Source organism: Lutra lutra, chromosome 17 (genome assembly GCF_902655055.1).
Source record: "Lutra lutra chromosome 17, mLutLut1.2, whole genome shotgun sequence".
Taxonomy (NCBI): domain Eukaryota; kingdom Metazoa; phylum Chordata; class Mammalia; order Carnivora; family Mustelidae; genus Lutra; species Lutra lutra.
Genome location: NC_062294.1, coordinates 17200818 through 17222158, shown reverse-complemented (window position 1 = coordinate 17222158; position 21341 = coordinate 17200818). Strand labels below are relative to the sequence as shown.

The 21341-nt window shown below is 49.7% G+C and overlaps 1 protein-coding gene across 2 annotated transcripts in view; it reads left to right on the top strand.

Annotated features, from left to right (window-relative positions):
• CDH3 (cadherin 3) overlaps positions 1–20707 on the top strand; it is a 67557-nt gene extending 46850 nt beyond the window's left edge. For both annotated transcript variants that reach the window (XM_047712224.1, XM_047712223.1), the window contains 13 exons: positions 1400–1525; positions 1728–1883; positions 1967–2111; positions 2936–3111; positions 3769–3897; positions 5139–5324; positions 7671–7912; positions 8293–8438; positions 9178–9402; positions 13427–13633; positions 16129–16259; positions 16655–16801; positions 19821–20707. In XM_047712224.1, coding sequence (XP_047568180.1) covers positions 1400–1525; positions 1728–1883; positions 1967–2111; positions 2936–3111; positions 3769–3897; positions 5139–5324; positions 7671–7912; positions 8293–8438; positions 9178–9402; positions 13427–13633; positions 16129–16259; positions 16655–16801; positions 19821–20030 — 2226 coding nt within the window. In that variant the 3' untranslated portion in view covers positions 20031–20707. The remainder of the gene's footprint in view (positions 1–1399; positions 1526–1727; positions 1884–1966; positions 2112–2935; positions 3112–3768; positions 3898–5138; positions 5325–7670; positions 7913–8292; positions 8439–9177; positions 9403–13426; positions 13634–16128; positions 16260–16654; positions 16802–19820) is intronic.
• The last annotated feature ends 634 nt before the right edge of the window (positions 20708–21341 follow it).

Below are 21341 nucleotides of genomic sequence, written 5' to 3'. Positions count from 1 at the left end.
GAGTCAAGCCAGTGGGGCAGAGAACTAACTGCCCTGTGAGCGTTGGCCCAGTGCCCTTTGCCCCAGGGATTCCCTTTCCACCTCCCTTTCCTTCTTTCTCATATCATATGGCGAAGCCCCCGGGGGGAGGGATGTCGATCCCATGAGCCTCTGGGAAGACAGACCCAAGGCACTCAGCCACATTTCTCTTTTAATTTTTTTTTTTTTAAGATTTTATTTATTTGACAGAGAGAGAGATATCACAAGCAGGCAGAGAGGCAGGCAGAGAGGGGAGGAAGCAGGCTCCCTGCAGAGCAGAGAGCCCGATGCGGGGCTCGATCCCAGAACCCTGGGACCACGATCTGAGCCGAAGGCAGAGGCCTTAACCCACTGAGCCACCCAGGCGCCCCTCTCTTTTAATTTTTTAAAGACCTAATATATCCACATGGTTCAAAAAATTAAATAATAAAAAGTTGGGGCACCTGGGTGACTGGCTCAGTGGGTTAAAGCCTCTGCCTTCAGCTCAGGTCATGATCCCAGGGTCCTGGGATTGAGCCCTGCATCTGCTTCCTCCTCTCTCTCTGCCTACTTGTGATCTCTCTCTGTCAAATAAATAAATAAAATCCTTAAATAATAATAATAATAATAAATTCTCAATCTTTTAAAATAATAATAATAAAAAGTTACACAATGAATAGCCTCCCTTTGTTTCTGTGCATCTACCTAATGCCCTGTCCAAGATACAGATAACTGCTGTTACCAGTTTTTTCCTTCTAAAGTTTCTTTATATATTCTATATTTATTTATATTAAACATGTTATATATTTTATATATATAGATAGATAGATACGCAGACCTTTTTTCCTCCTCTCTTTTATGCAAAAGCTAGCATGCTGTTCATATGTTTGCGCCTTCTTTCTTCACTTAAAAATAGATCAGTATACTGCCTGTCCCCTTCTCACAGATAACCCTGTCATTAGTTTCTTTTGTGTCTGCCCCCATACTTTGTTTATATGTGAGCCACTATGAATACACGGTCTTATTTTCCTACCCTTTCACACAAAAGACGATACGTATTAACTATGTGAAGTTGTTAAATAAAATACTAAACCAGATTACAATTTAGTATGCCTTGTTCTTTTTCAATTAACAGCATATAACAAAGATCTTTCGTGTCAGCACAGAGACTTCCTCGTTCCTCGTTTTTAGAGCTGTAGAGCAGTTCCACTAGATGGAAGTATTATAATGTGTGTTCAGTTGGTTCTCTCCAAATGAACACTTAGGATTATTTTCAATTTGTCTTTTGCAGTAAACACCTTTAGGTCTCTCTCCTCACCCTTAATAACTCCTCAAAGTGCGAGGATGTCGGGTGTCTTCCAGCTGTGCGCTGTTTGTGTTAAGGAGTCTCCTCTCCTTGCAGGGCAGGAAAGCACTGAAGATCCCCCTGTCCAGCCGCGTCTTGCGAAGACACAAGAGAGAATGGGTGGTTCCACCAATATCTGTCGCCGAGAATGGCAAGGGCCCCTTCCCCCAGAGGCTGAATCAGGTATAACTGTGCCTTCTCCCCAGAGTCTTGGGTGGCTGCAGGGACCCTCACCCAAAGGCCTGCCAATGGGGTTTCTTGCTCCTGAAAGCCTTGGTAACAGGATTGGTTTCTGATAAGGCAGTGTCTCTCCAGCCCTCCTCGCCTTTGTTGCCATCCTGAGATAGTTGAGACTTTGTCAGCTGCCAATTTCTTTTGCTTCCAGCTCAAATCTAATAAGGACAGAGGCACCAAGATTTTCTACAGCATTACAGGGCCTGGAGCAGACAGTCCCCCCGAGGGTGTCTTCGCCATAGAGAAGGAAACAGGCTGGTTGTTGTTGAATAAGCCACTGGACCGGGAGAAGATTGCGAAGTATGAGGCAAGTAACCTGTAGCATCCGACAAGAAGCAGGACCCCGTGGGTCGGTGGGGCCAGGCTGACCCTATACCTGTGCACCCACAGCTCTTTGGCCACGCTGTATCGGAGAATGGTGCCTCAGTGGAAGACCCCATGAACATTTCCATCATTGTCACAGACCAGAATGACCACAAGCCCAAGTTCACCCAGGATGTTTTCAGAGGGAGTGTCTTGGAAGGGGTATTACCTGGTAAGAGGACTGGGGAGTGGTGGATAGCTGGGGTGGTCTGCTGGACCCAGACTTAGCCTTGGGTCAATTTCTGGAACCATCTGGAGGTCAGACCAGGCACCTAAAGCCTGTAAGAACCCTCCTTAACCTGATTTCCCCAGCTGTGCATCCGATCACCTGGGATCATCTTAAAAATCTCCAGGCACCTGGGTGCCCCAGTCGTTAAGTGTCTGCCTTCACCTCAGGTCGTGATACCAGGGTCCTGGGATCGAGTCCCACATTGGGCTCCCTGCTCAGGGGGAAGCCTGCTTCTCCCTCTCCCACTCCCCCTGCTTGTGTTCCCTCTCTCACTGTCTCTCACTCTGTCAAGTAAGTAAAATTTTTTTTAAAAATTGAGATTTTTCTCATTCTATCCCAAGAACCCTGAATAAGAATGCTCCTAGAATATAGCCTAGAATCTGTATATTTAAAAATTTCCCAGAAGATTCAGATGATCAGTCAGGTTTGGGAACCACTAGCTTTGGAGCTACAAAGATCTTGATTTGAATCTTGATTTGCCTCTTCACCCATGACCCTGGGCAAGTTCTTAATCTCAGAGCCTCATTCTTGGGAAATAGATGGTCTTTGTTCCAGGCAGGCCTGTGCTCAGCTTAACATGATTGAGGTTTTCGTTTCTAAGAAAGGAGCAGAGAATGGAAAACAGACCCCAACTAGCAATCTGCCAAAAAGTGGAAGATGGGTCCAAGTCAATGAACAGGATGGAGCCTCTCAGAATTCCAGAAGTGGGCAAGGCTGGGACTAGAGCAGGGAGGGAAGGATGCTCACTCGTGCCTTCTCTCCTCTAGGCACTTCTGTGATGCAGGTGACAGCCACAGATGAGGACGATGCTGTCAACACATACAATGGGGTGGTTGCTTACTCTATCCATAGCCAAGAGCCAAAGGATCCTCATGACCTCATGTTCACCGTGCACCGGAGCACGGGCACCATCAGCGTCATCTCCAGTGGCCTGGACCGGGAGGTGAGTAGCTCCTAAGGAAAGTGCTGTCCTTCCAGCCTTGCTCAGGCTGGGGCCTAACACGAGAGCAGGAAGCCGCTGTCCATGCCCCATAGCCTAAGGCAGAGCGGCGAGAATCCAAGTCAGTTAGGGTGGCTGCTGCTGTGTTCCCGTGTTGACATCCCACAGCTCTCTGAAGCCAGCGGCATGGTGCCAAATGATCTCGTTAAGGTTGAGGAGGCAGCAGTAAAATGCAGGCGCTTTGATATTTTCTGTAGGTTTTCTCATTTCCTCTCGGAATGGCTCACTTAGCATGCACATTGCCCAGATTTGTCCCTTGTGTGCTACAAAGTAGAATTAGCTCAATGAATGCTAGAGTCGCCTACTGTTTCCTAATTAATACCTTTGCCCAAATCCCCGCTCAAAGCTCCCATTCTGCATCAGCCCAGGGTCGGGGGCAGTCCCTAGACTGCACTGCCGGCTGGCCCAGGGGAACCGTGTGGGTCTGCATTTCTCCTCCCCCTCCATTCTTCCCTATGGTGGGTGAGTGGTGGTGGGGGGATTCAAGAGAACAATGGGAGACGGGGAGAGAGTCCCTTTCCCTCCACATGCATGCAGGGCTGTGCCTCTGGGAGCCCAGGCTGAGGGGCCCCTCGGCCTGAACTCTCCTTTCCTCTCCAGAGAGTCCCCGAGTACACACTGACCATCCAGGCAACGGACATGGACGGGGATGGTTCTACCACCACTGCAGTGGCCATAATCGAAATCCTCGATGCCAATGACAACGCTCCTATGTTTGAGCCTCAGAAGGTGAGTGCCTGGTCAGTCCTTCCCTCCGCAGATGATGAAGGGCTCAGGTTTTTCATTTTTTTTTTTTTTTTAAAGATTTTATTTATTTATTTGACAGAGAGAGAGATCACAAGCAGGCAGAGAGGCAGGCAGAGAGAGAGGAGGAAGCAGGCTCCCTGCTGAGCAGAGAGCCCGATGCGGGGCTCGATCCCAGGACCCTGAGATCATGACCTGAGCCGAAGGCAGCGGCTTAACCCACTGAGCCACCCAGGCGCCCCAGGTTTTTCATTTCTAATGAAACTCTGGAACGAGCTCACTTTGCCTCTAGTCCTGCCCCACCACTTACTAGGCTGTGTGACAAGAGACAAACTGCCTAACGTCTTTGCGCCCCATTTCCGAATCTGTGAAATGAAGATGATATTCCTTGCATCATTCTCCGTGTTGAAAGGAATAATCTCTGGATAGTTGATAACGCCGTTCTCAGTACAGAAGTGCTTGATACGAAAGCCATGTTGAGGGGCACCTGGCTGGCTCAGTCATTGGAGCATGTGACTGACTCTTGATCTCCATGTCATGAGCTCAGGCCCCTCGTTGGGGGTGGAGTTTACTGAAAGGAAGAAGAATAGGCAGAAAGAAAGAAAAGTGTTCAACAGTATGAGCACTTAGAATTGGCCTCACAGCTGTACGTGCCCACCTTCCCCCCCCCCCCCCGCCCCCGAGAATGCTCTGCACACCTCCGGTGACAGAGGACTCCATGCCAGTCAACTTACCCCCTTCCGTCATTAGATAACTCGGGGGAGGTGGATAGATAACTGGCTCCTAAACATGATTTAGGCTTGAGTAAAAATTTGCTGCAAGCAGTTGAGCTCCCAGTGTTTGCCACCTGTCCCAGAACTTCCAAAAATGTTCCTGATCCAGGCCATAGAGCCATCAGGCCCCTAGTCTTCCTTGCCACCGTCTTCATACCTTTTCGATCTCATCTAGGTAGACGGCCACACATGGCAGGGTTCAGGGCACCCAGACCCAGTGAGCTGGCGGGAGTATTTTGCCCTCAGATGTAGGAAAAACAGGTCCCTGTGGTCTCTCCCAGCGGCTCTGAGGACATGCTGCATCTGTGTGGGTCCTGAAACCGTGGGGTGTGGGTTGGGTGGTCCCAGGAAGACTGAGTTGCCCGGAGGATCCACAGCTGGCGAAGAGGGGAACAGTCTCGGGGTGGGCGGTCAGTCTCTGCTCTGATGGAGCTGTGCTTCCCGCGCCGACAGTACGAGGCCCGTGTACCTGAGAACACGGTGGGCCAGGAGGTGCAGAGGCTGACGGTGACTGACCTGGATGCCCCCAGCTCGCCGGCATGGCGTGCCACCTACCGCATCCTGGAAGGTGACGACGGGGGCCATTTTACCATCACCACCCACCCCGAGAGCAACCAGGGCATCCTGACGACCCGAAAGGTGAGTCCATTTGGGCTTTAGACAAGGGACATTCAGTATACCACCTGCCTGGGGACACCTACTTTGGAACATTCACCAGGGAGTGCAGCAGGCCTGTGCCTTCTGACACTTTCCCATCCCTGTCATGTTGAGGAATGAATTTGTTCAAAGTGTATCTTACCGAGGGACTCCATTCATAATACAGGTGAGAGTCACTGCAAATAAATAAATAAAATCTTAAAAGAAAAAAAAAAAAAGAAGATGGGCCTAATCATTTTTTTATTTCTTTAACCTCTTGGTTTTTTATGAAGAATGACCTGGGGCGGCTGGGTGGCTCAGTCGGTTAAGCGACTGCCTTCCACTCAGGTCATGATCCCAGAGTCCTGGGATCGAGCCCTGCATCAGGCTCCCAGCTCAGTGGGGAGCCTACTGGTCCCCCTGCTTGTGCTGTTGGTCTCTCTCTCAAATAATAAAATCTTTAAAAAAAAAAAAAAAAGTGACTTAGAGAAGCAGGGTTTTATGTACTTTAGCGACTATCTTTTTTTTTTTTTTAAAGATTTTATTTATTTGACAGACCGATCACAAGTAGGCAGAGAGAGAGAGGGGAGGAAGCAAGCTCCCTGCTGAGCAGAGAGCCTGATGTGGGGCTCGATCCCAGGACCCTGAGATCATGACCTGAGCTAAAGGCAGAGGCTTTAACCCACTGAGCCCCCCAGGCGCCCCATCTTCTTTTTTTTTTTTTAAGATTTTATTTTTTTTATTTATTTGACAGACAGAGATCACAAGTAGGCAGAGAGGCAGGCAGAGAGAGCAGAGGAAACAGGCTCCCTGCTGAGCAGAGAGCCTGATATGGGGCTCGATCCCAGGACTCTGAGATCATGACCTGAGCTGAAGGCAGAGGCCCAACCCCGTGAGCCACCCAGGCACCCCTGACTATCTCCTTCCTGCAACAAAAAGTTTGCAGTGCCCTCATTATGAATTTCATTTATAATGTAACTTTTATAACTTACACAATTTCTAGAAAAATAGAATACCCTAATTATGAAATAAAGGAGAATCTTACAGGAAAATTACTGATAATAAGATATTTCTGTATGTAAGCTTTGGGGTACATACTAGAAAACATAATAAAGTAGTCAGTTACTTGCATCTCTTTGTGGAATCGTCCAAATGAGGTGGAAATTGCATGTCACTAAGGCGGCTCATGCGTCCCACAGGCATAGCAATGTCTTCACCGAACAGCAAATACACAACTTTTAGGAAAGGCCTGGACAAACCGAACTACAAACTCCCCTCAGAAGTTGCATTCCTGGAAAAGTCAGTATATATTAAAACAACACCAAAAACTTAGTTTATATGTAAGACAAATAGTAAACAAGAGTTTTCACACCCATGAATACATGAACGTCCAAGGGGCTACTGGCAAGTCACATGGCCTGTGGGACAGTTCTTTGTGCCCTACCCCAGCCTATCAATGCCAACAGCATCCCCATCATTAGGACAACCAGAAAGGCCTCCACAGGTTTCTACTGCATGCCCTGCGCCACCCTCTTGGGAGCCAGCTCTAGGGCTTGGTCTAGGGGTAGTCTGAAAGGCCCTACCAGCCACTCAGAAAGGTCGGGAGGATGGGGCACCAGGGTGGCTCAGATGGTTACGTGTCCAACTCTTGATTTCAGCTCAGGTCATGATCTCAGGGTTGTGAGATCGAGTCCCACTCAGGCTCGGCACCGGGGCGTGGAGCCTGCCTAAGATTCTCTCTGTCCCTCTCCCTCTCCCCCCACTCAAAAAAAAAGTGCAAGAAAGGCTTTATGGAAAAGACAGCATTTCTTTTTTTTTTTTTTTTTTTTAAGATTTTATTTATTTATTTGACAGAGAGAAATCACAAGTAAGCAGAGAGGCAGGCAGAGAGAGAGGAGGAAGCAGGCTCCCTGCTGAGCAGAAAGCCTGATGTGGGGCTCGAACCCAGGACCTGGGATCATGACCTGAGCCGAAGGCAGCGGCTTAACCCACTGAGCCACCCAGGCGCCCCGACAGTATTTCTTTTTTAAAGATTTATTTGTTTTAGAGAGAGAGGCAGGAGAGGGGCAGAGGGAGAGAGAGAAACTCAAGCAGACCCAGCATCGAGCATGGAGCTCAGTGCCAGCCTCTACATGGGGCTGGATTTCACAACCCTGAGATCACATCTGGAGCCGAAACCAAGAGTCAGATGCTTAACCGACTGCACCACCCAGGTGCCCCGGGAAGGACAGTACTGTGGATGCTGGGAGCTTCCAGCCCCTGGCCACAGGCCCTTTCTTTCTGACATCACAGCACTGCGTGGGTCCTCCTCAGACTTTGGCAGCTCAGGTCCTTCCTCTTCTCCCGCAGGGCTTAGACTTCGAGGCCAAAAACCAGCACGTCCTGTATGTTGAAGTGACCAACGAGGCCCCCTTTGTGGTGAAGCTCCCAGTGTCCACAGCCACCGTAGTGGTCCGCGTGGACGACGTGAATGAAGCACCTGCGTTTGTCCCGCCCTCCAAAGTCATTGAGGTCCAGGAGGGCATCTCTGTCGGGGAGCCTGTGTGCACCTACACAGCACAGGATCCTGACCAGGGGGATCAGAAGATCAGGTAACCAGGAGCCGGACTTGGAAGCATCCAGAAGCACTAGTAGCATCAGAGGGGCTGTTTGCTGTGGTCAGCGCTTGTTCTGATTACCGTTAAGATTGCTACATATTTTGACCATCACCCCTGCACAGTGCCTTCCCTTCCTACCCTCCCCAAGGCTGAGGACTCTGAGCAGAGATCCAGGGGGCGGGTATAGCCACTCTCTATCATGTGTCCCTGCTGGGCTGTCTGCCTGCTGCTCAGGCTCCCATTTGGCGGGGAGATGCATTTTTCATGTGATCATGCTTGGGAACCCCAAGTCCCATGACACCGTCTGCCAGTTGGAATGACAACCAGAATTCTAAGTATACTGGGTATGACTCTTCCCACCTTTTCCATTCCAGCTACCACATCCTGAGAGAGCCAGCAGGGTGGCTAGCAGTGGACCCAGACAGTGGGCAGGTCACCGCCACAGGGGTCTTAGACCGTGAGGATGAACAGTTTGTGAAGAACAATGTCTATAAAGTTGTGGTCTTGGCCACAGACAACGGTGAGAGCTTCCTCCTAGCCCGTCCGCTTCGGTGCCTTTGGAGCCCACGGCATAGCACATCCCCTCCCCGAACCGAGTAGGGTGTCAGGGAGGGCTATCAGCAAACCAATCTGGAGGGCCATGGGGGACTTGCAGAGGAGACTTTTAAAGACTAGAACTGGCTATGGTTTCCCTAAGACCCACGTATTAGGAGAACGATTTCTTTCATCCCAAGTGTGTGGTTCACTGACACCTGGGTCGGACTGTCAGTTTCCCCTTGTGATTTGATTAGAAGGGTCTGCCTGGGAAGTGGCGTGATTGATGAGTGATGTCACACTGACAGAGCTGGGGGTTGTGGTGTGATTTGATGTCTTTGCTTGACACGATGAAACAAGGCCTGGAAGCAGGCGAGAAGTCACGGCAGGACTGTGAAGGGACCTGGCCCCAGAGCTCAGCAAACATGGCATCAGCCCTGAGGTGGCCAGTAGGTTTCCCCTTGGGACAGATGAGTAGTGGCTCTAGCTGCTGTGATCAGTTAGGAAAATCTGCTGAGAATGATGCCATGATTGTCCTGGATTTGCCTTCACTGGTTTGATCTATGATGAGACTAGGGCAGGACGTGGAGGGACTTGAAAAGTTATAGCAGGGCTATCAATGGGATATCCTGAGACTGATTGGGTAGATCAGAGAGCTTAGCATTCATCTGTCACCCCAACCAAGGGCAGATGCTGAAAGGGCTACTGTGTGTAATTATGAACAGGGAACCCTCCCACCACTGGCACCGGAACCCTCCTGCTAACTCTGATGGACATCAACGACCACGGCCCCGTCCCCGAGCCCCGTCACATCACCATCTGCAACCAAAGCCCAGTGGCCCAAGTGCTGAACATCACAGACAAGGACCTGTCCCCCCACACCTCCCCTTTCCAGGCCCAGCTCACACACGACGCAGACATCTACTGGACAGCAGAGGTCAACGAGAAAGGTGAGTGAGTGCTGGCGGTAGGTGGGCATGTGCCCCATACCAGAACCCCACATACATTCCACTGAATTAAGAACATCAACCAAATGCTGCTTAATTAACTTAGTGTAAGCCTTTAAGAATATTCTAGTCCAGCCACTTTCCAGTACAATTGGAAAAACTGAGGCAGGGGGAGAGAGGGTTTGACTTTCTCAGTCGCACATGATGAAAGAGCTAGGACTCCTGCGGTGATGATAGCCCACATGGCCTGAGCATGCCTGCTGTGTGCTAGAGAGCACTGAAGACGCTTCATAGATGAGGTTGCTCAGTCCTCACGGCAACCCACATATATACATCAGTGTGTGCCCATTTTACAGATGAGGAAACCAAGGCTTCTAGAAGGTTAAGTATCTTGCCAGAGGCATTCTGGCTAGAAAATGATGCCACAATTTGAATTCACAATTTGAATCTAGGCACTGTGCATTACCACTGATGTTCTGTCGCTTATCATTTATTAACCCCTGACAATACGCAAGGTATCTTTTCGTTCCTTACGTAATGTTTCTACCACCCTCTGTGGGCAGTACTTTTATCTGGAGTTACAGATGATAGTGAGGCTCAGAGAGGTTAAGTAGCGTGCCCAAGGCCACAGAGAGTGTGAGTATGGACCAGAAGCTGAAGCCACACCTGCTCCCGTCCACCTCCCCGTCGTTTCTTTTTCTCGTTCCCCCCAGAGCTTCTCAGTCTTTCATGGCTTTTCAGTTGTCACTGGCCTGGGAGGGGTCAAGTGGCATCAAGTGAGTGAGGACTTGGTGTGTGAGAAAGATCCAGCCCCAAAAGCCAGTGAGGCCCCTGGAGAGACACTGTTCACTTTGGTTTAAAATGTCTCCCCTTCCTCTTGGGCCCCTCCCTCCCCCAGGAGGGAAATAGGGAACCAGTACACACAGGCTCTGCCCCGAAGGAACCCAGTGCCCAGTGTCTGTTGTTCTTGCTGAGCCCAGCCCAGAAAGAACTCAGGAGACCTGCTTCTGATACCCACATTGTCTCAATTTTATGATTTCTGTCACCTGGGTATGTATGCCTGGCACCTTTCCTTTGAGGAACCCAAGCTGGTCTCCTATCACTCCCTTGTGGCCTAGAAGCTATTTTCCCGCCATTTATTAGTTTTGCGATTATGGACAAGTTACCGAACCTCACTGTTCCTCAGTTAACCCTATTTGTAGGGTTGGTGTCAATAATTGTAACAACTTCCATCCAGTTATCCTGAAGATGAAGTAAGTGATTTCACCAGACGCCTCTCGTCTGGTACTCCGTGCTCAGTAGGAGTGAGCAAGCACCGTCACCAGCATTCTTCCCAGGCAGCAGTCACAGGTCTAGCTCGCTGAGGTGTGAGCATGTGGCCAACGTCCAGTGGTACCATCACCCGATGACAGTACTGATACCTGGTTCTGGGGGGTCTTTTTGTTTTCTTTCTTTCTCTCTCTCTCTCCCCCCTTCCTTTCTTCCTTCCTTCCAATATTTTATTTATTTGAGTGAGAAAACAAGGGGAGGGCTGGGGGATAGGATCAAGCAGACTCCCCTCTGAGCAGGGGAGCCCAGTGTGGGGCTCCATCCCAGGATCATGACCGGAGTCGAAGTCAGATGCTTTACTGACTGAGCCATCCACGTGACCCTGGTTCTTGGTTTTATGTTTAGTTTTTTCTCTCTGACCATGTTCTTGTTGTCAGAGGAATTAATCCAAACTTTACCCATGCATGACCTCAGTCTGGTTTCTTAGCCTCCCTAAGCTTCAATTTCTGCGTTGGTAAAATGAGGCTAGAGGTACCTCCTCTCAAAGCGGCGGTGGAGATGAGAGGAGAGACTCACTCCCAGTCAGTGTCCGCTTAGTCACCAGCACCGCCCTCATCCCTTGTGAAATCCGCCCTCTGGCGTGGGTGCGAGGTGGTGGTGGGGATGTTCGGGTGAAATACCTGACCTTGGCCTTGTCATGTGGACTGGACATTCAGCCCGCAGAGCTCCCTGTCCACCTGCCATTGCTGCATGGGAACAGGGCGGAGTCTCCCTTCAGGCTTTTTTTTTTTCTTTTTTTAAGATTTATTTATTTATCACACAGAGAGAGATCACACGTAGGCAGAGAGGCAGGCAGGGGTGGGGGTAGCAGGCTCCGCACTGAGCAGAGAGCCAGATGTGGGGCCCAATCCCAAGACCCTGAGATCATGACCTGAGCTGAAGGCAGAGGCTTAACCCACTGAGCCACCCAGGCACCCTCCCTTCAGGCTTTCTTACTAAGAGGAGCCCAGCAAGTATGCAAAACCTTTGAACAAAACGTGGCCTGAGGTCAGTGTCTAAATAGGCCAGCAAGCCTGAGGGTGGGGGAGCTATCATCATGAGGTGGGTTTTGGTTGCTCCAGTGACTGGGGGACCCTGCTAGCATGTGAGGATTCTGCATGAGGAGAAGTCATGCTACCCTGGCTAATGGCTCCTTCCATGAGAAACAAGTCCAAACTGAAGGTCCAGGGCGCCTGGGTGGCTCAGTTGTTAACCGTCTGCCTTCAGCTCAGGTCACGATCCCAGGGTCTTGAGATTGAGCCCTGCATTGGGCTCCCTGCTCGGCCTGAAGCCTGCTTCTCCCTCTCCCACTCCCCCCGCTTGTGTTCCCTCTCGCTGTGTCTCTCTGTCAAATAAAAGTTAAAAAAAAGTAAATAAACAAACTAAAGCCTTTCTTCAGAGAAGCCACTGACCCTGTATCTCTCACCCACAAACGTAGCCCTCTTCCCCATTCTCAGACCGCCACACAGCCTCCCCAGAGTGGAACCCCTCATGCACCCCCACTGACACTTGGCTTGGCTTCTGCTTTGAGGTTAACCTGCCACCCGCCCTGGGCCTTGGAAGGCAGGTTAGCCCTGTGCCCACTGCAGCCTCACCACCAGCGCCCCCAAACCTCGTGTGCATCACTGATGCTGTGACGGTGCAGCCGGCAGCCTCTCCAACCTGCTCACCAATGTCTGTTACGTCACCAGCCATGTGCGTTCGCATTTATTTATTTATCTATTTATTTTTTAAGATTTTATTTATTTATTTGACAGAGATCACAAATAAGCAGAGAGGCAGGCAGAGAGAGAGAGGAGGAAGCAGGCTCCCTGCAGAGCAGAGAGCCCAATGTAGGGCTCGATCCCAGGACCCTGGGATCATGACCTGAGCCGAAGGCAGAGGCTTTAACCCACTGAGCCACCCAGGCGCCCCTGCATTTATTAATAACTGATGCTGTCAGGGCACCTGGATGGTGCAGTGGGTTGCGCATCAGACCCTTGATTTTGGCTCAGGTCATGACCTCGGGGTCCTGAGATCGAGCCCCTTGTGAGGCTCTGCGCTCAGTGTGGAGCCTGCTTAAGATGCTCTCTGCCTCTCCCCCTCCCCCTGCACCCTTGGGCTCTATCTCTGAAATAAATAAATCTATGAAAAAAATAATGCTTTTGCAGAAACATCGGTGTTTCAGGTACTGAAATTGTATCTGACAGTTGAGGCATAAACTTATTTACTATTACAGTGGCAAAATGCTCTAATGATAAAAGGTAGTGAACTTTCAGGTAGGAAAACAGGTGGTCAGTCAGCATGAATGCTAAAAGATAGAGTTAGTTATCGCAGAAAGAATGTACTTTGTTGGGTTCACGTTGAGGAGAACAGTTGAGCAGCTAATGGTGCTGAGAAATTATCGGCTCTGCATGACATGGCTTTTTAAAAGCTTCATTATTTTAAAGATACTCTGACTATCAATTTGATTTTAGGAAAATAAGACGATGGGAGCACCTGGGTAGCTCAGGTGGGTAAGCAACTGCCTCCAGCTCAGGTCATTTTCCTGGAGTCCCGGGATCGAACCCCGTGCTGGGCTCCCTGCTCAGTGGGGAGTCTGCTTCTCCCTTTGACCCATCCTCCTCTTGTGCTCTTTCATTTTCTCTCTTAAGTAAGTAAATATCCTTAAAAAAAGAAAAAAAAAAAAAAAAGGTAATGTGACCTCTGTGTTGTGGCAAACGTTATCTGTCTCCTCCAGGAAACACAGTGGCCTTGTCCTTGAAGAAGTTCCTCAAGCAAGACATCTATGATGTACACCTTTCTCTGACTGACCGTGGCAACAATGAACAGCTGACGGTGATCAAGGCCACCGTGTGTGACTGCCACGGCCACGTGAATACCTGCCCTGACCCTTGGAAGGGTGGCTTCCTCCTCCCAATCCTGGGGGCTGTCCTGGCTCTCTTGCGTAAGTACCCACACTCTCTCTCCTCCGAGGATGGGGTAATTCAAAGACCCAATTCTACCCTGAACTGCTAGGACTAAGGCATCCCCAACATGGCCCATCTGTTCCTGATGCTCTTAATTCTAGGGGTGTCATTCAGTGGGTAGATGTTTATGGCGCTTCTGGAACGTGCCAGGCTTTCGGGAAACAGTGGTGAACAGACAGAATGAGCCCTGCTATGATGTCGTCTAGAGGCTTGAGCAGTTGTTCTGAGTGTGCAATCTCCAGACCAATAGTATCAGCAGAGCCAGGAACTTATTAGAAAGGCCAGTTCTCAGGCCCATCCTGACCTACTAATTCAGAAGCTTAGGGCTAAGACCCAGTAATCTGTGTTTTCACAAGCCCTCCAGGGGTTCCATTGCATGCTAGGGTTTGAGAGGCCCTGGTCTAGGGGGCAGACGTGTTTAGTTACAAACGAAGTTCTTTAAAGGTAGAACCTTTCCCATTGGCTTTTTCCACTCTCTGAATTGGTCCTTACACAGAAACACATGCAGTCCAATAGGAAGTTAACAAGGGCAAGCTTTAGTCCACATCCTGCACACCCAGCACTATTTCTGGCACTGGGGTGCAGCACTTTATAAAACAGACCTCTTTCCGCCCTCATGGAGCTTAGTTTCCAGTGCAGAGAACAGACAAATCAGCTGGCAGAGAAATTGGTGTTGGTATGGGCAAAAAGCAAGCACGGAGAGGAGGTCTGCCGTCTCAAGTAGGATGGGTAAGAAAGGCTTTTCTCAGAAGGGGTATTCAAGTAAAGACCTGAAAGAGATGAAGAAACAAGTCATGAAGAGATCTCAGGAATAGCAAGTGCAAAGGCCCTGAGGCAGCGCTGTACTTGGTGTGTGGAAACAACAAATGGCTAGAGTGGAAAAAGCAAAAGGAAAAGAAGTAGGAGATGGAGTCAGAGAGGTGATGGTTGTGGTGAAGCATCATGCTGGGTCTGGATGAAGTGTGAAGTCATCAGGGCGCCTGGGTAGCTCAGTCGTTAAGCATCTGCCTTTGGCTCAGGTCATGATACCAGGGTCCTGGAATCAAGCCTCATGTCACGCTCCCTCCTTGGTGGGGAGCCTGCTTCTCCTTCTGTCTCATGTTTCCCCTGCTTGTGTTCCCTCTGTCAAATAAATAAAATCAGCAAGAAAGGAAGGAAGGAAGAAAGAAGTCATCAGAAGGTTTATAGCAAAGCAGTGATGTGATTTGACTTGAGTTTTACAGGATTCCTACTAAACAGACTGTGCAGGGTTAAGGGTAGAGACAGGAAGAGCATTAAGTAGCTATTTCTGTAATCTAGGGGTGAGACGATGAGAGATGGTCCTATTTTAAGGCAGAATCTGTTCAGATTCATATGTGGTATGAGGAAAAGAACCATCCATGTCTCTAAGACCCAAACAAGTAGAGACTAGAGTTTCCATTAACCAGTTTGGAAAAGATCATGGGAGGAGAATTGCCAGATAGTGCAAATGGAGATGTCAGTAGGCAGATACATAAGCTTTGGCACAGGTGAAAAGTCCAGTTCACCTCCTGCCTTTCCTCAGATTCAGTGGAGAGAAAAGGAGGAGGGAAAGAACACTGTATAGCCCACATCGGGTGTGCATCCCGAGAACCCATAGACTTCCCAAGAAGACTAGGTTTGTTGTGTTGGGCCAGAGATGGACATCAGTTCTGTCAACAGGCCAAAGTGATAAAGGTAAATAGTGGCCGTATCCTGTCAACTTAACAGCTACAGAGAGGTTCCTGGGGACCCTTCTATACATGGGATTAACTGGAGGCAGTCCTGGCATTAGGGAGAACAGCTGGGCATTTGCTGGTCCATACCTCCATGTCCCAGTAGCCTGCTGGCCCTTCCAACCATATGCCTAAAAGCCAGTCTTCCTCTTGAAACACCAACATAGCGTTTACACCTGTGTTCCAGTTACTGCACCACATCAGACTTGCCCTGTCTTGCTTTTAACTTAACATCTGTGCCTAATTTAGGGGTCACCTGGGGACTGGAAGAGAGTCCTGTTGGAAAAATAACATCTGGTAGGAGAGTCCCTTGAGGACCAGTATCACCAATAAGGGCAGACTGACAATAAATGATACAGAGGGGGTGGGGGACAAGGTCCGATGGCTGCCAGGAGGGGGTGGTACTAGGCTGTGGCTGCGCGTGTGCCGAGCGCTCCAGGGGAGGAGCGCCCAGGTGAAGCGCCCTAAGCGGAAGGTGCCGGGTGCATTTGAGGCACTCCAAGGAGGCCCGTGTGTTAGACCCGCTCACGGGTGTATATGTACGGGCACAGGCAGGGGGCGCTCCTGTACACTTGGATAAGGAGTTAGGGGTTTTCCTAGGTGCAGGGGAGCTATTGAAAGTATTTAAAACAGTGGCTACCAAGGAGAGGGATCTAAAATTAGCTGGGCTCTGAGGGTTCGGGGGTATTGGCCAGCTATGTGATTGTGGGGGAAATATTTACCCTCCCTAACTCTTCCAGTCCTCCTGCTGGTGCTCCTCTTGTTGGTGAGGAGGAAGAGGAAGGTGAAGGAGCCCCTTCTGCTCCCAGAAGATGACACCCGTGACAATGTCTTCTACTATGGTGAAGAGGGAGGTGGTGAGGAGGACCAGGTGAGGCACTGAGGGGTCTAGGGGTGGGGAGTTGGATGCCTCCAGGGCCACTGGCAGGGGTCATTGTTCCAGCCAACTAAACCACATTAGCTGCATTGACCAGACTCTGGCCGAACGCATCAGTCTTCACACAGGACTGACAACCAGCTCTCCTCTTCCGAGAGGGTGTCTGGTCCATAGCTGCGGTCGCTTTGATCCTAGTCAGAGCGGCCTCGAGCCTATGCTTCCTTTGGGAAGAAGAGCTACAGAAACAAGGGCTTTCAGAAATGTCTGACAAAGATTGTCTTCTAAGTCCTACCCATGAACCAGGACACCACGTGGCAGGGGAGTGGGCTGCAACATAAATGGTGGGGGGCTGTGTTCTCCATCCCACGATCTCCTTTACTTTCATGAAGGACTATGACATCACCCAACTGCACCGGGGTCTGGAGGCCCGTCCTGAGGTGGTTCTCCGCAACGATGTGGCGCCAACCTTCATTCCCACACCCATGTACCGTCCACGTCCAGCCAACCCAGATGAGATTGGGAACTTCATCATCGAGGTGAGGCCTGGGGGCCAACTGAGGGCGGCCCGTTATTCAACCATCAGCAGCATGGGAGAAAGAGCGTGGGCTTGGGGTCTTGGCTCTGGGTTCAAATATTACCTCCCTTATCAACCAGCTGTGGGACCTCTGGCATATTTGAGTAACTTCTGGGCTTCAGTTTTCTCCTTCATGAAATTCTAAGTTGCAGACTAGTTAACAATAGGTTAGGAATGATTTATTCATTTTTTCAACAAATAAAACAGTTGTTAGAAAACTGTGCAGCCAGACTACCTAGGTTTGGTTGTTTAAATGTCCCAGGTGATCCCACTGTGGAGCAGAGTTGGGGCCCTCTGTTATAGGTGGCATTTTCTTTTCTTTTTTTCTTTCCTTTCTGTTTTGTTTCTTTTCATTTCTTTTCTTTCTTTTTCTTAATCTGAGAGAGTGCGCACGAGCAGGGGTAGAGGCAGAGGGAGAAGCAGGCTCCTTGCTGAGCACAGAGCCCTAAGCAGCCTGTTCCCAGGACCCTGAGATCATGACCTGACCCAAAGTCAGGTGCTTGGGGCGCCTGGGTGGCTCAGTGGGTTAAGCCTCTGCCTTCGGCTTGGGGGATGATCTCAGGATCCTGGGATTGAGCCCTGCATCGGGCTCTCTGCTCAGCGGGAGGCCCGCTCCCTCCTCTCTCTCTGCCTCTCTGCCTACCTGTGATCTGTCAAATAAATAAATAAAATCTTTAAAAAAAAAAAAAAAAAAAGACAAAACAAAACAAAGTCAGGTGATTAATCAGCTGAGCCACCCAAGCTCCCCTATTATAGATTGCTTTAAAGATTGGATGCACAAGCACCTGGAGCAGTGGTTCCCAAATATTGGATTCTCCTGGGGAACTTCAAAAACTACTGGTGTCTCTAACTCCTTGCAGGGATTGATACAATTGATCTGGATGTGACCTAAGCTTCAGAATTTTTTTTAAATTGATTTTATTTATTTATTTGATGAGAGCACAAGCAGGGGGAGCAGCAGAGGGAGAGGGAGAAGCAGGCTTCCTAGAAGCAGGCTCTCTCCTAGAAGCAGGCTCTCTGCTGGGCAGGAGCCTGATGCAGGGCTTGAACCCAGAACCCTAGGATCGTGACCGGAGCTGAAGGCAGATGGTTATCCAACTGAGCCACTCAGGCACCCTGAGGCTTCAGAATTTTTTAAAAATTCCCTCTCCCTCTGTTCCCCACCCCATACTCACTTGCTCTTGCTCATTCTCTTTCTCTCAAATAAATAAATAAAATCTTAAAAAAAAAAAAAATCCCAAGTAATTTAAGTCTAGGAACTCCTGACTTGACAAGTAGCATTTACTAGGTAATGATAGTATTGTTGATAATAGCTGAGTGTCTCCAATGCTTTTAATTCTGGTCACACGTTTGATTTATCTGAAGGATTTTGAAAAACAGCGATGCCTGGAATGCAGGGATTCATTTGGTTTTTAGGCTCTGATTTTTTTTTTTTTTTTTTTTTTAAAGCTCCCCACGCTGAAAATTGAATATACAGCCAGGGTGGTGAGAACCACTGAACTAGTTACATAGGAGATAGATTATAGGTGCCTTCACAGGCTGGTACCTCATTAGCAGTAAACAGAGGGTTTTCTCTCTTTCTCTCTCTCTCTTTTTTTTTAAAGATTTTATTTATTTATTTGACAGACAGAGACCACAAGTAGGCAGAGAGGCAGGCAGAGAGAGGGGGAAACAGGCTCCCTGCTGAGCAGAGAGCCTGATGTGGGGCTCGAACCCAGGACCCTGGGATCATGACCTGAGCTGAAGGCAGAGGCTTTAACCCACTAAGCCACCCAAGCACCCCTCTCTCTCTCTCTTTTTTTTTAAGTAAGCTCTACACCTGATGTGGGCCTCGAACACAGACCTCAAGATCATGAGTTGCATGCTCTGCCGACCAAGCCAGCCGGGTGCCCCATAAGTGGAGGTTCTTAATACAAGGAAGGAAGGAAGTCTAGGAGGGAGGGAGGAAAAGATAGGTGGATAGAGGGGGGGAAAAGATAATTTTTTTAAAAGATTTTATTTATTTATTTGAGATAGAGCTAGAGAGCAAGCATGAGCTGGGCGAGAGCAGTGAGGGAGGGAGAGGCAAACTCCCCACTGAGCAGGGAGCCCGATGCTGGATCCCAGGACCTTGGGATCATGACCTAAGCTGAAGACGCTTAACGACTGAGCTGCCCAGGCGCCATAGATGGATGGATCTTAGGGAGTGTGAGGAAGCAGCAGTGGCAGAGGGCTTGGTGGACAGTCAAGATACCTCACCCTGCCTTGAACCTTTCTGCTGGCCTCCTGCCTTCTAGAAGTAGCCTGGTGGTTGGACTCCATTCTTCAGCAGGAGTGTATCCGAGCATGCTGCAGAAACAAAAGCATCCAGGGAAGGCTGCTCAGAGCAGATGGTTTGAGAAAGTACCATGGAGCTAAATACCTGGAACTTTTCCCTCCAGTCAGACGAAGACCGTTTCTAGAACGTCTCTGGACAGACATTTAGATAGTTTGCAAATATGGTGTCATTCAGTCCCCACACCAGCTGCGGGGAGGGAATCCTCTTGTTTCCTCATTTTATGAATGAGGAGATAATGTTCGACTGTGTGCCAGGTACTATTCTAATAAGCACCTTACGTATATTTAACATATACTTTTTATTCCTCTAAAACCATATGAAGTCTCCCAGTTTAGAGACAAGACAAAAACAGCACCTGGAGGTTAAGGGGTTTTCCCAAGGTCACAAAACTAGGGTGTGAAGCCCAAGTTCTCACCCAAGCTGTCTGATTTCAGAGTTCTTGCCCTTGACCTCTGGCCCGTCCTGCCGTGCACTGGGCATATGCTGGGCTCAGTGCTCAGCATTTATGTGCATTACTTCATTTCACCTCCCAAAACCTTCCTGAAGGGAAGAGATGTCCTCACGGATGAGACGCAGGCTCAGCAGGGTGGGCTCCACTTGCCCGAGCCCCGCAGCTGCTGGCTGGCCGAGTGCCGCTCCTAACCGCCTGCTCTTGTCGCCACAGAACCTGAAGGCGGCCAACACAGACCCCACGGCCCCGCCCTACGACTCCCTGTTGGTGTTTGACTATGAGGGCAGCGGCTCTGACGCCGCCTCCCTGAGCTCCCTCACCTCCTCAGCCTCTGACCAGGATCAAGACTATGACTATCTGAACGAGTGGGGCAGCCGCTTCAAGAAGCTGGCGGACATGTACGGTGGCGGCCAGGACGACTAGGCCGCCTCCCCGCAGGACCAGGGACTCAAGGTTGGGCCGCAGCGGCTTCTCCAAAGGAGCTTCAGTCCTCCTTGGAGCCTGGACTTGGGAGCCTGTCAAGAAGTGGCCTTAGCAACTTGGAGGAGAGAGGCCCTCACGTCTGACACGAAGGGCTGGTTTCTAAGCCTTTCAGAATGGAGGGATTTGGGCAGTTTGATTTCACCTCTGGAAACCTCTAGACTAGGCCAGGGTTGCCTCCGAGGCCAAATTTCTGGGAGTCTGTCACCTGCCATAAATGTCCGGACTGACTCTGACCATCCCCCAGGCCCCCAAACCCCCCAGTGAAGAGGTTCTCTCTGGAATGGACCCTTCTCCTTAGAATGAGTCCTCTTACTGCAACCTGGGTTTTTTTTTTTTTTTTTTTTAATGCTGTCCTCAAAAAGTTAGAGGCGGGTTCTCAGCAGTCCCTCGGATTGCTCCGGACGCCCCAGCCGGAGCTGCTTGACTCCTGTGCCCCCGCACACTTCTCTCTCCTCTCCAAGCAACAAGATCTATTGGAATGAATTCCTGCGTTTTTATACTGAGCGTGACTATGTTGTCCTTTGTTTTTTATTTTCCCTATTGAGTGCTGTAGATAAAGGGTGATGACAATCGTGTAAAAGTACTACAACTTTTTTATTAAAGGAATTTTTCCCAGAGGTGCCTGGGGGAGTGAACTTCTTTTTATTAGAATTTTATTGCCCTGTGAGTCACATACCACACCATTCACTTACTTCACTGCCCAATTCAGTGGTTTTTAGAATTATCAAGGGGTGAGCATTTTTTAACCCTGCTGGCCTTATTTATTTATTTGACAGAGAGAGAGATCACAAGTAGGCAGAAAGGCAGGCAGAGGGAGAGAGGGGGAAGTAGGAAGTAGGCTCCCTGCTGAGCAGAGAGCCGGATACCAGGCCTGATCCCAGGACCCTGAGATCATGACCTGAGCTGAAGGCAGAGGCTTAACCCACTGAGCCACCCAGGTGCCCCCTCAGGATTTGTATACATGCCCATGTGGGCCTAATAAGGATAAATCTACCCTCTCTACAATTTTTTTTTTTTTTTAAGTTATCTCTACACCCAACGTGGGGCTTGAACTCACAACCCTGAGATCAAGAATCACAAGCTCTTCTGACTGAGCCAGCCAGACACTCCTCTCTCTACAAATTCTGAGCTGCTCTCATGTGTGGGAGAACCATTAACCCCCCTCACCCCTGGGCTGAGCCTCACCAGAGCTACTGGCGACTCTCCTCTGGCAGAGTGTGGCTGCTTTCCCGTATGGCAGTTTGGGCGGAG